Raw genomic sequence first — 14,106 nt, 5'->3', positions numbered from 1 at the left:
TACTCAACACGGCGGCAGCAGCAAGTGACGGGACACACATGGCGGCGCTGTGGGAGACTCGGCATGCCGCGCTCAACGCCTTGGCAAGGACATTACTAATAAGAATACACGGTAGGAAGTGATTCCAGATGATTCGCTGGTCTGTAACGAGGGTTTGTGAACTAAACTATGTGCGAGAGAACAGAAAAGAGAGAGAGAGAGAGAGAGAGAGAGAGAGAGAGAGAGAGAGAGAGAGAGAGAGAGAGAGAGAGAGAGAGAGAGAGAGAGAGAGAGAGAGAGAGAGAGTATATATATATATATATATATATATATATATATATATATATATATATATATATATATATATATATATATATATATATATATATATATTATATACACACACAAACACGCCTCTCTCTCTCTCTCTCTCTCTCTCTCTCTCTCTCTCTCTCTCTCTCTCTCTCCAGCACGTGTTCTTGGTCCGCCATGCAGTGAAGACGGAAGACATTTATCAGCATTGGTACACACTGTGTACAATTCTTTTCTCAGTTAGCGTTTCTTCAGCAGCTTCACTCATTGCTCATTCCAAGAAGCCAGGCCTAGCTGGGGTGAGGCCGATGGTGGAGTGAAGGAAAAAGGGAGCTGAGGCGCGACTCATTTATTAACAAGTAAAATACTACAACAGACAAAGTAATTCAGAGTGGGTGGTGTGCTGAAGGAACAAGGTGAGGGACTACGGTACTCGCCGACCAGCGGCGACTCCCGGGCTGCCGAGCTGGTCTGGGGAAGGGTGGTCGAAGGGCTGAGGAACTGCAGAAGAGATGCAGCCCGCATTCCCGAATGTCCGATTTAGAGGAAGTCGCTCAGTGGTTGAAGGCCTGGACGCGCTGGTAGGGCAGCTGTGGGGGCACGGGCAGCACTGCTCCGCTGGGCTGAAAGCCGCCGTGATCAGCAGTGAAGGCGATTTCGACGGGTTGGCCCTCGGGAGAAGTGAATCTGTGGCAGCAGGGACAAGTGTGAGGAAAATCACCCACCACTGAGGCTCCTCACGGCGGCACACCAACACCAACACCAACACTCACACTTACACCCACAACGATACCAAAGACAGATACTCACGCATATCTGCCGCGGGACACCTGTCCGTTGTTCTGAGCACCCTCCTCCTGCCTGAAGGTGCCATCGCTGGTCTCGTATTGGAAGGAATACTCCCCGTAGGCGTTCTGTGATCTCTGGTCGTTCAGCAGGGCGGCACCGGAGAAGCGACCTCCTCCACCTGAGTAGCCACGCTCACAGGACACAAGGGCCACCAGGGCTGCCACCTGAGAGACAAGAAGAGGAGCTGAGGTGGCATGATTAACCACAGGGGAAGGCTCAAGACGTAATGTGAATAGATCCTGCCACGGGGGTGTCGGAAACTGTTATATTCATAGGATGTGAGAGAGTCTCAAGGAAAGACACCAGTAATACAAATCAGGGACTGATCTATACACCCACACCATTGCTCCCGCCCTTCAGCACTACCTTACCATCATTGGTGTGCTTCATTTAGTATCTACACAACAAAAGTGATATATTCAGACTGAAGAGTTGTCAGGCACGAAGAGAACCAAGAGGTGAAGTTTAGTACTATGAGAGAGATACGAATACAGCAGAGAGGAGGCACTCACCACGAGGAGAACACGAGCTGCCATTGTGCTGACTGAGGGAGACGATGGAATGATGGTGAGGAAAGAAGATCACGCCTTTTATAGCCGGCTAAGCCACTCTCCCTGTAATGATGGCTTGTGCACGCAAGGGAAGTCACTTCTTGCGCGGCGTGGGCGGTGGGGGGAAGGGGTGGGTTAAGATGCGGTAGATGACTTCACTTGCACAGAGCTTCATGGAACCGTCTCGCAACACATTACTGTAGTACTGCTGCACACACCATCCATACACAGAGTACCCACACTTTCACTATATATGTAGAAATACTTAAACAGTGCTCCATTTTTCCTCTAAGGATGTTTGAGTATTTTGCTTCAAACGTACTGAAATTGTACCCTCCCCCATGCCGTATTTTTGAGTTGGAATGATTTTACTTTCCCTCTCAGAGAAACAACAGGTGATGTGCATTCTCTCCGCCAGAAAAGAAACTCTTTAATCATGACACGCAGCGGGAAACACTCTGTGCTGTGCTTACGCCCCACTTGAGAATTACAACACTTCCCTGCCACTACATTACTGTGCTACAACACTGTACTACGAAGCGACCACTACTGTGTCTCAACACTTAAATATACTGCAGCCAATACAACTACTACAACACTATTACACTGCAATAATAATGAGAGAGAGAGAGAGAGAGAGAGAGAGAGAGAGAGAGAGAGAGAGAGAGAGAGAGAGAGAGAGAGAGAGAGAGAGAGAGGTGCTTGAGTAAGATTTCCTACACGCGTGCGGGGCAAGTTTCACATCCTCATGGCGACCCACAGTAATGACAAGCTTCCCTTTTAATAACGTATAATTCTGCAAGCATCTGACGGTCATTGCGTCACTAATATTTCTCGTAAACATTCAAAATATACGACTGAGGAAGAAAGAAGTGCTAGGGACTACACAAGACTTTCCTGACATCGCTCGAAGACTCTCATTAGAAAGGCACTGGAGTTTTCTTTTCTTATATATACGAGTATATATATATATATATATATATATATATATATATATATATATATATATATATATATATATATATATATATATATATATATATATATATATATATATATATATATATATATATATATATATATATATATATATATAGCTGTGATATGAATAAAGAAAGTGATATTTTTTTTCTTTCGGATTGCGAGTGAGAGAGTGAGTGAATGAGTGAGTGAATGGATGCTTGTTTTCTTCTATTTTCTTCGGGTTTGTGATGCAAAGATAGATATTCTTTTTCCCTTCAAATTGTAAGTGAGCGAATGAGTAAATGATGATGTGGCATAAAGACAGCTGGCATGACATTTTCTTGGGGTGATGGAGTGAGTAATCAGGAGCGTGGAGCGGAGTGAACGACATAAATTATCCCAAATTATCTACAGGTGTACAATATTCTGAATTTTCTGAAAGATATAATGTGTTCGCGGTGGTTTGCTTTTTTCTTTCTTTCATTTTTACTGTTCCGCTTTGGGATTCTTAAGATTTTACTGATTTACAGTTTTTACTGTTTCCATATATATTTTTTTCCTATAATTTTATTGACTGATTCTTACCTACCAGTGATAAATGCATGGTAGAAATTAAGAAAACGAAATAGAATCTAGGAAGATCAACATGACCAAAAATTAACGCATGAACTTTATAATTTTGTAAGTATATCAACTAAAAGATCAACTAATAAAGGTAATAAATAATAAAGGTGTACTGAGGCTTAGCATGAAGACGTGTGAGGCAAAATGACGGAAGTGAGTGCGTCTTGGGAAGCGAGTCTGTGATATAGTGAGTGAATGTAATGTAAAATGAAGAAATGAGTGAAGTTAATGCAGAGTGGTGTGTGTCTGTGTGTGTGTGTAACATAGAAATAATGAACATGTCATGAATGAAGTCTGTGAAAACTGAAACAGCAAGACAACAGCAAGACGAACAATGAGGAACAGAGGAATGAAGCGTGTAAACAGACAGGAAGAGTGAGCGAGGAAGTGAGAGCAAAAGTGAGTGTGACATGTCTGGCAAACAACAAATAAAGGTGTGTGGAGAGCAGTGAATGGGAGGCGTGTGTGTGGACAGTGAGTGGGTGAGTGTGTGAGGCGTGAGGCAAGAGGGGCCATATTCTGAAACACGTGCATCACACCACTACATAAAAAAAAAGATAAATAAATAAAAAAAAAAACTCTAGTTGAAAATACCTGGCTTTTTTTCAGTGTTTATATGATTCTAGTGAAAGATTAACAAGATTAACAAAAGAAACACTCTTGAGACCCCGGCTAATCATTACAGTGGCCCTGGAAAATAGCCGTGGTGAGAGAGCAGAGCGTCACAGAATACGGGCCAAGACGAGGCGAGGGGAGGCGCAACACGGCGGTCTGGGAAGCCGTCGCGGATCAATACAGGGAAGCAGGTGGCGGCGGTGTCGAGCCTGGTCAAAGCGGAGACAAGACGCCTTCCTCCCCACTGCTTCTCCCAGGGACCCCGTGGCGCAATGGTAGCGCGTCTGACTCCAGATCAGAAGGCTGGGTGTTCGAGTCACTCCGGGGTCACAGTGTCATTTTTATGGGGAATTCCTGGCGGCTATACCTTCTTCAGACAGGTACCCGATTATTAATGTAAACCTGCGTGTGTACAGGTAACTTTCACGTATACTTTTGCAATGAAGAGTGCACGCTGCTCACCTTGGCCAATTTAGCAATACTTACTGATAATCGCTCATGATGCACCCCTGAGCACGACAGTGGCAAAGAAAAACTGAGGATATAAACAGAAAGAGAAAGAGGCGGCGAATAAATAAGTGAAACGAATACACTCGAAATACAGTGAAAAATATGTCACAAGGAAAAAAAAAAAAAAAAATGTAAAGCTACATAACAAAGAAATAAAATCTAGAGCACAGAGCAACAGTCCAGGAAGCACAAGCACTTTCCGCTTACTACTCATTTACTATCCGTTCAATATCGGTCTCTTACATCAAAGCATCGAATGAAGTACTATTGAGTTAGTTCGAACACTACGTACAGGAAGCAGTACAGGAAGCAGATTCGTGACCTTTGACCTGATATGTGTCGACTATCTACAACATTGACTTTATCTGCTCACACATCTGAAGCCCACGAGGAGTTTTTCAATGATAAAATAAGCGCTCTATTATCAAAATTACAGACATGAGAGATAAAAATACCCTTCTAAGTAAACTCTATGGGAACTCGTGGCCACAAATATCTGTCTTGGAACTGCAGATGTTCAGTCGGGATGATGAACATCAAGACCACTAAGAACCTAAGTGCTAATTCGCCTGCCAAATTTCATCCGGTTTGAATATGATTGCGTTTTAATCTCTCTCTCTCTCTCTCTCTCTGAACTACTGTAGGAACATGAATAACGATTAAGTAATATTGATAATAACAAGAGGCAAGGAAGTAGTGTTGGTGGCGGTTTGGGATGTTGGAAGGGAGGACAAGGAAGGGGATGCCGAGGCTGATCCATTTTTTTTCTCATTGCTTGTCTATTAAACTTACATGTAAAGCAAAGTGTTTTATGCACTTTATGGCTGCATGTAAGATCGCGGTGGTGAGCAATACGCAGATGTGGTGTGTGGTGTGCCTGGCAGGATGCGTGTGGAGGAGGAGGCACGGGACTGATTATTTTGAATTTCTGAAGAAATGCGTGTGTCAATAAACTATCTATCTATCTATCTATCTGTGTATGTGTGTGTGTGTGTGTGTGTGTGTGTGTGTGTGTGTGTGTGTGTGTGTGTGTTCGCGCGTGTGCCTCGCTATTCCGAGACAGGTCACTTCCCTCTCCAACCTGCTTTTGGCGGAATGCTTCGGCCGCCCCCGCAGTCCATAGTACATAAAAATGGTGACCGCGGTGGAAGAAGTCGACGCTACAAATCCTCCTGGCCCACATGCCCTGCCTGCTCGTCGCCAGCTACTCCAGCTACCTTCATCGCCTGCGGGTAATCTGCTTAGCCGTCACCGATGCATTTCTGCTAAGCCATTACCGACGCGAATTGGTACGCTACTACACGTCTACGGTACTTTCTTCAAGCTGCTTTTAGGGCCTCTTTCAAGCTTTTTATGCCCCGCCAGCCTGTGCCCATACGACTTCAAGCCGTCACCGACTGCTTTGCTGCTGATCCCGTCGTTCTAAGACTTTGTATCTCATGCCGTCAGTCTTCGCATCTGCGACTTTTGGTGTTCCTGTCCGTGTGGTCTTTCCTCCTCGTGGCTTTCCAGTGCATAATCTGCCACTCATCCACCACACTTGAAGATTTTATCGCCATCATGTGCATTATTAGTGCAATGTTATGATTTTAGGCATGAATGCATGCCTAAATGAGTGGCCAAGCAATGTGGCAGGATGCTTCACCCGTCGCCCGCATTCCATTCTTCCGTCCCCTGGGACCTGACACCAGCCTCGGTCAACCATGTGGTGTGAGGGTAGTAATAGTACACGTTTGATTTTATGTGTGACTAAAGGAATCACACAAACACATATCACCTTCCTTCTTTTAATGATGATATAGTAGTAGTAGTACACGCTTGATTTCGTGAGACACTGATATGACGGACGTGATGTGACATGATATGATTAGATGTACTCAACTCTCTCTCTGAATTGACTGACTCTCAATGCTACATACACGGTCTATTTATGTAAATCTGCCTACTCAAGATCAGAAGGGAACTGGCCAATAGAGATTCTGGGAAGACTGGCAATCAGATGGATAGAAAAAGGGGTACTTAGGCCAATAACAGGTGATCCTAATTTGTGACCAATGACCTGCGAGGAAGGCAATGCAGGTGTTTTCCCTAAGGACTGGAGAGGAATGTAGGGAAGGTGAAGAAACTTCCTTGAGAGTGGGGTACAAGTAAAAGATAAAAATAGGACAGACTCACCACATGGAAAGAATACTGAACAACAGGACACACATGAATTGATGAATATATAATAATAATAATAATAATAATAATAATAATAATAATAATAATAATAATAATAATAATGATACGACTGATATATTGTTTTTTTCTGTTATCTCTGAGGCGTCGCTCCTTACAATAAAGTTTGCTGGACACCTAACCTGCAATTTTCATAACCAGTAACATTATGAAGACACCTGTACTGACTGTCAAATGCAAAAGTCCAATTGGAGGTTTTAATGGTAAATTTAAACTCGCCTCTAAACGATAACCTTCAGACTAACAAAATAAAACAATGTCTTTCACACATAAGCACCCTGGCAGCTCTAACATATAGCAAATCCCACACGAGGCTTATCCTGTCTTTGGGTCACAACGCCACCACCTCGCCCTCCACCTTGCGCCGGTCGTATGCCTGGGCAGCTGGCATGAAGATCCACAGGAGGAAGCTGACGTAGACGTAACCAGAGACAACCCACATGCTGAATGGGTAGCTGCCACTAGTGTCCCGCACCAGACCTAAGGATGCCGGGCTCAGTTAGGACAGGTGGAGTGGAGAGTGCGATGGAAGGCTGGGTGATAAAGGAGGATCTGAAACAATACTGGGCAAATAAAAACCTATCTCTTGTAAACAGATAAATAAAAAAAAATCTATATTTCTTGTACACAGACATATGAAAACCTGAATTCCTTGTAAACAGAAGAACAAATAAAGACGACTACAAGTGAAGATGTAAAGGTTAGTAAAGTCAAGACGGAACTCCTAACGGGACAAAAGTTCTGCCTGCGCTCGTAAAAAGAACACACATTCTACATGACTATTTGTGAGATGGTTTCCGAAAGCTGCCCAGGTGAGACTTAACGTGCTGGAGAAGGACAGATAAAATCCAGAAAAAGGAGAGTGGAAAGATGGAACAGAAGGATGAGTGGAGGAGAGAAAAACGAGCATGGAGGCGAGGTGGAGGAATGGGCAGGGCAGGCAGAGATAGTAAATACACGTAAATATTGTTCAATACACGGAGGAGGAGGAGGAGGAGGACTTACCTATAAGAGGACCAATGGTGAGGAAGCCAGTAGCCATCATGAGCGAGGTTCCTCCAAACATTAGCGGGAGGTTTTCAAGTCCCATGAATTCAACCATGATAAGGTTGAAGAGACTCATGGTGGTGCCGACGCCCATGCCCCAGGTCGTCATGACCACCATCATCCACGGCACCGACTCCAGCAACGGGAACACTTGGGGAGGACATGAAGCGTTCAGGTGTGCAGGGACTTTTAAGTGAGATATTTTGGCGTGATTGATGAAGGTATGTTGTCATTAGGAGGCTGTCCAAATATGGTGTGTGTGTGTGTGTGTGTGTGTGTGTGTGTGTGTGTGTGTGTGTGTGTGTGTGTGTGTGTGTGTGTGTGTGTGTGTGATGTTCCCTTACCCATGATGGAGGTGGCGGTGAGAGCTAAGCCAGCCATGTAGGCGAGGCGCATGTTGTACCAAGCATAGTCTGAGAGCACGGAGCCCAATATGCGCATCACTAGGTTGGAGAAGGCCGAGGCGGAGATGCAATTGACGGCGTCCGCGAGGCTGTGTCCCGCGATCTGCATGGCGAAGGGAACCATCATAATGAAGTTGTAGAAGCCGATGAGAAAGAAGGTGGAGCCGAGGCCAATGATGAGAGCACACGGTGACCGCAGGATGGCGAGGCCTGCCACAGTGTTGCGCGCCACGCGGGCCATCAGCCTTCTCAGGTCCACGACTTGCCGGGGTGCACCCGCGTCTGGCTCTACTCCATCTGGTTTATATTTCGTACTTGTGGATTCCTCTCCGTCCCAATGAATGCCGTCCTCGCCTCTAGCCCGTGTGTGTGCCACCAGACTCGCCCACTCAGCCTCCTCGCCGCCACAGTCAGCCTGCCTGGACTCCCTGGCTGCAGGCTCTGTGTAAGGGGGGCTTGCGGATTGCGGCGGTTTCTTCAAGTGCCACTCGACCGGGTGGTAGAAAGCAGCGCCCACGCAGCAGTTGAGGATGACGGCGGCCAGGATGAGCGTTGCGCCCCGGTAGCCGTACTCGTCCTGCAGAAAGCGCAGGAAGGGTGGGCCCACAATCTGGCTAGTGCACACGCCTGCCATCATCACCGCGTTGGCCAGGCCGCGCCTCCGGTCGAAGTAGGATGGCACGATGATGAAGGTCATGCACATCACCAAGCCGCCGCCTATGCCTGCCGACCGGAAAGCGTCAGTCAGGGAGACACAAAACGCACTTTACGACAACCGACTTGCCTTTTATTAGTCTCACAGAGGGGCAAGACGCCCTGTGTTCTGACCTGACAGCAAGGAGAAGGAGAAGAGGAGGAACACAGGCGACGGCGTGAAGGCGGAGAGCAAGAGGGAAACGAATGCCAGCAGCACCCCAGTTATGGCCACGGGTCTCCACCCGAACTCCTGCGTCAGTGGCTTTATCATCAGCCCCATCGTGTTCCATATACAAGACTGGACGTTGAAGAGCCAGAAGTTAAGACTGGAGGAGCTGCCCTCCTGCAGCAGGTAGCGGGAAAAGATCACGCCGAACCCTTGATTCACCAGAGGCATCACCATCTGTGGAAACGTGGTACTAAATGACCACCTCAAGACTCATCAGGCGCCCGACACTGCCACAAGAGTCACAGTGGCCCACAGCGGCCGGTCTAAAGCTTGGCGAGTCACGGGAGGGGGAGCCTTGAAAATGATGGGGTATTGCAAAATATGAAAACAAATCTTGGTTAATCACTCAGTTTATCATATTGATGCAAAGGTCTGTGAGACCCCTAAAAATATTATAGATACCAGACAGTAGATATGATTGGTCAGTTTTCACAAATAAATGCCCTAAGGGAATTTATTTGCAACATCGGGCAGGTGGCAGCGTGTGGGGGTTGTTCACCAACAACAACAGTGTCACGCAGCCTTCCCTGAAAACAAGACCTGTGGTCATCACTCACCGCAAGGATGAAGCTGCCGCCTACCACCAGCCATCCCCACCCTCCATCAGGCACCCGCGACGTCCAGTCTTGGGTTGGGGTCCTGCTGGCCGAGCCCGCCTCCTCTGAAGGCGTGACGACCTGCACCACCGAGTAACCCTTCCCAGGCCCCGGGGTGCACCCTGCCTCGGACATCTGTGGCGCCTCGGGCATGGCGTGGCGTGCAAGTCAGGTGAAGAGGCCCTGAGCGGGTCGGGCTGTTCCAGCAGAGGAGTGAGGCGGGACTGTGATGGAGGTGGAGAAGCATCAGGTCATTACCGCGCCGGGCCACTATCACCTGCCAGTGAAGTAAGGCTGATCTAATCACTGCTCAGCCATTGAACAGACGCCTCCAGAGTCCACACGCTGGCGTGACATCGGACGAGGTATCAATAGTCTGCTTCCTGACGCCCATAAAGCCCATAAGACCATAAGGGCGAGGCAAGTGCCGTCTTTATTGGTACTTTTTAGCAGGCAAATTTGAAAGCCAGGAAACAACCGTTCCCATTTACTTCCGTAATTATTTGTAAAATTTAGACGTAGAGCTTACTGTAAGAAAAATATCAGTTAATTATCCCCAATAATGTTATAATTTCTTTGGTCGAAAATAAAAAAAAAGCACAAATAAACTAGCAACGTCATCACAATTAAACAAAAAGATAAATCTTGGGGAAAAAAAAAGAATAGTAAGGTATAGCGTTATGTAATAAACACCGGGGAACTTTCCATTGTTATTGCTCAGAAACCACACGAATAACTTCTCCGAACCACACGGTGAGAGGGAGTACACATATTGGCGGGGAGTGACGCACACGCTCCTCGCACACAGAAAACGTTAAGTGCAAAAATTAATACAAATAATTCCCGTCAGGACGTATAATAATAATAATAATAATAATAATAATAATAATAATAATAATAATAATAATAATAATAATAATAATAATACTGCAACAATAACAATGCTATTCTCGCATGTTGACAACCTGTGCACAAACATCATTCAACATTTCAGTGGATACCAACATCACCCTAATGCAACACCAGCCACCACCGAGTATTTCATCACATCACACGATCACAACGACACTGATATCTCGACACTTTACCACCGCACTTAATACCGCTGCACACACACACACACACACACACACACACACACACACGCACACACACACATGCACACACGCGCGTGCGCAGAGAGAGAGAGAGAGAGAGAGAGAGAGAGAGAGAGAGAGAGAGAGAGAGAGAGAGAGAGAGAGAGAGAGAGAGAGAGAGAGAGAGAGAGAGAGAGAGAGGGGGGGGGGAGGTGTACAAACTCCTTGCTTTTCATATTTCCATACCACGCATCATGTGATCAGACAGCGACAAAGATCTGTAAATACGCAGTTACTAAGCACACCGAAAACTTAACTCACTGATAAATCTGATGACATGATAACAGTCAGCCAACAACAAGAAAGACACAGATGAATGACCAATCAGTTTTCAGCGAAACGACCCTCCCGTGCCTCTGAATGAGAGTCCTGCCGCCTCACCATTTCACCTGACTTTCCAGATTCAAGTTGCTTTCAAATTCATGAAAAACACCCATTTTCTTTTTTTTTTTCTTTTAATCTCAAAGTTACACATTATATCATCTGTTTACAAGCTTGTGATTTTTTGTGTAGGAAAAGCGAGAGGAGTCTTCGCCTCTACTTTCTTACGCCTCTTTACATTAAGGGTGATAGGCCTATTGTTTGTTCTTCCTTTGTGTTCTGAGAGATAGCGAGCCATACATAAGTATAACTATCAAATGCAGTGAATACAACATCTCACAGAATAGAAGAGAAGTAATGGTGGTTAGCTGATGACTCATGGTATGGGGTGTTGAAATTAATTCAGTAAACGTATCATTGGTTTTCATTATGAGAAGTCACACAATCGGCTACTGCACTTCTGGTCCTCCAAGACACAATTGCCTCACGTGTGCTTATATCACCTTAACCTACTTTCCGCCCCATTACCAAGCAGGCTAAAGAGTTTTGTGGGTCACTCACTCCTTGTTGCCGTTGTGTTCTTCTATTGCTTATCACTTTTTTTTTTTTGCAGTTCTTGATTTACCCCAGTTTTTAGTTACCGCACTTGCCATTACAACAACAACAACAACAACAACAACAACAACAACAACTACTACTACTACTACTACTACTATTACTACTACTACTACTACTACTACCATCTATCCATTTATGCATCTATCCATTTATTCATCCTTAAAAATTACTGTATTCGTGACCACGCCAAGGAAAGATGAACACGTGAAAGAAAACGAGGGGAGGGAGGGAAAGAGAAAGAGGAAAGGAGGGAGGGAGGGGAACATAGGGGAAGTGTGTGAGGGGAAAGGAGGGGAGACTAGCATTTTGAGGCCTAACCGATGCCAGGAAGAGTGGGAGAGGATGAAGTAAGGGAATAGCGGGAGCAGAGAGGGGATGAGTCACTGACAGAGAGAGAGAGAGAGAGAGAGAGAGAGGTGCCCTTGACATGTTTTCGTAATATGGTTCTATAATAAAGGGATGTATGGAAGTGATGGAGGATTGCTTAAGTTTCTACTTGTTTATTTTTCTCTTTATCTACGAGTTTGTTGTGTTTGTTATTCCGAAGACAAAAAACGTACATGGAAACTATACATATATTGGAGAAGGAAACGAAAGAAAGTAAGAAACAAAGAAAAAAAAAAAAAGAAGGAAAGATCATAAACTTGACACCTGAAAGTTTACGTAAGAGTAGATATTTATGGTGTGAGATGATGGCGTGCTCTCTCTCTCTCTCTCTCTCTCTCTCTCTCTCTCTCTCTCTCTCTCTCTCTCTCTCTCTCTCTCTCTCTCTTCTAACAGCAATCCATCAAATGAATCAAAACATTAACTAACCTCCGTGTGTACTCTGTCCGCACTGCAATGATAAATAATGAAGAGGAGGAGGAGGACATTATATTAGTGACAATGCATAATCTCTTCTTCACACACCCTCCTCCGCCTCCTTCCCTCCGAGTACCTGCTGTTGGCGTCGCAGTGGGCAGAGGCGGGGACTGTTGTGTTGTTTCTGCTGCAGCAAATACTGCGAGGAGAGGAGGCACCAACTGACAGGGCCGCCGCCCACTGCCAGATGCCGCCAGAGACCCAGAGATAAGAGTGTCAGGGGAGGACTCGAGAAACAAGGGGAGAGGAGCCCTTTTATTTTGATCTATCTGTTTGTTGATTTGAGAGGTGCTTAGACCTTGATGAGGGGACGAAAGTAACAATAACAACAACAACAATGACAACGACGACAAAGGCAACAACAATAATATCGACAACAGCGAGGGAGCGACAACAGCAATGACGGCAACAACAACGACGACAACGAGAGCGACAATGACAATGACGACAACAACAACAACAACAACAACAATGACGACAACAACGACAACTACTACGAAAACAAGAACGACTACTACTACTACTACTACTACTACTACTACTACTACTAATAATAATATGTTTGTTCATTTGAGATATGCATCCTTAAGACCTTGGTGAGGGAACAACAACAACAACAACAACAACAACAACAACAACAACAACAGCTTCTCCTTCCACTGCCAGCAATCTGTTGCGAATTCTGTCCCGACTCGACAATTTCTCGGCGGAAGAAGTAGCGGCATATCGTAACCCTACCTGGAATCACATGATCTCGGTGACCTCCATGCTGCGGCTCAAGTCAATAATCAATTTACGTTTTCTTTTTCTTCCTGTCTCGCTTGTCTCGCTCCAAGTCACACTTATTAAGCCGAAATAGTGTCTGTGGGGGCGCGAGGATTCACACACTGATAGAAATTCGTTGGTGGTATTATTATTATTATTATTATTATTATTACTATTATTATTATTATTATTATTATTATTATTATTATTAGTAGTAGTAGTAGTAGTAGACAGAAAAATAATCAGCACAGTCATAATGTTTGGGAAATTACGCAGCAACTTTAAGTACATTCCCTTGAAGATCTGTTCATAGGTGACCTCAAGGTACCACGGAAGTAAGACAAATATGACCTTGAATAAGACTAACAAGTAGTAGTAGTAATAGTAGTAGTATTGTAGACGTCATAATTCCTTCACTATTAAACATAATCCCATAATCTACATGTTATAAAAGCACATTTCAGTCGACGAAAAAAACAAAACAAAAAGAGAGAGAAAGAGAAAAAAGAAACAGCTTAGACTATGAGTTATTTACCGCCACCACTTCATCATTCACAGCACAGTAAGAAACAACACGATCGTCCCATAGCTTGCTGGTTGGCCTCGAGTGTGGACTTGGAATGCAACACGGATGATTACCAAGAACACTGCACGCTCGGAATTTTAGGGGAAGGAAAGAGGGAGGCCAGGCAGGTCACCTCTGGAGTCCTAATGGGTTGCTGTCTGCCACAAGGAAAGCATAACAGTGATACTGGATCAGCGAGGATGAAGGACGAAAAGACTCACGGAATG

At 45.1% G+C, this 14,106-nt stretch overlaps 2 protein-coding genes and 1 non-coding gene across 12 annotated transcripts; 1 reads left to right on the top strand and 2 right to left on the bottom strand.

The window, feature by feature from the left end:
* Positions 1-625: 625 nt before the first annotated feature.
* On the bottom strand, positions 626-2,279 carry LOC135093406 (larval cuticle protein LCP-17-like). The gene is made up of 3 exons (XM_063992680.1): positions 1,653-2,279; positions 1,102-1,304; positions 626-978 (listed from the first exon to the last, which is right to left on the bottom strand). Exons 1-3 carry the CDS (start codon positions 1,674-1,676, stop codon positions 846-848), a joined length of 360 nt encoding a protein of 119 aa, XP_063848750.1. The 5' UTR covers positions 1,677-2,279; the 3' UTR covers positions 626-845.
* Positions 2,280-4,151: 1,872 nt separating this feature from the next.
* On the top strand, positions 4,152-4,223 carry Trnaw-cca (transfer RNA tryptophan (anticodon CCA)). Its single transcript has one exon. It is a non-coding gene; the product is annotated as a tRNA-Trp (tRNA).
* Positions 4,224-6,176: 1,953 nt separating this feature from the next.
* Positions 6,177-12,752, bottom strand: LOC135093647 (monocarboxylate transporter 12-like). Of its 10 annotated transcripts, none has more exons than XM_063993096.1 (6): positions 12,626-12,752; positions 9,575-9,837; positions 8,921-9,191; positions 8,033-8,815; positions 7,647-7,838; positions 6,177-7,121 (listed from the first exon to the last, which is right to left on the bottom strand). In XM_063993096.1, the coding sequence occupies exons 2-6, from the start codon at positions 9,764-9,766 to the stop codon at positions 6,973-6,975; spliced, it is 1,587 nt and encodes a 528-aa protein (XP_063849166.1). In that variant the 5' UTR covers positions 9,767-9,837; positions 12,626-12,752; the 3' UTR covers positions 6,177-6,972. The 10 variants fall into 10 exon arrangements, with proteins under 10 accessions (XP_063849166.1, XP_063849165.1, XP_063849163.1 ...); XM_063993095.1 differs by having other exon boundaries at positions 9,575-9,890; positions 12,626-12,747; XM_063993093.1 differs by having other exon boundaries at positions 9,575-10,141; positions 12,626-12,740.
* Positions 12,753-14,106: the final 1,354 nt, after the last annotated feature.

This window comes from Scylla paramamosain, chromosome 43 (genome assembly GCF_035594125.1).
Source record: "Scylla paramamosain isolate STU-SP2022 chromosome 43, ASM3559412v1, whole genome shotgun sequence".
Taxonomy (NCBI): domain Eukaryota; kingdom Metazoa; phylum Arthropoda; class Malacostraca; order Decapoda; family Portunidae; genus Scylla; species Scylla paramamosain.
Note: the sequence above shows the minus strand (reverse complement) of the source record. Positions and strands in the feature narration are given on the sequence as shown.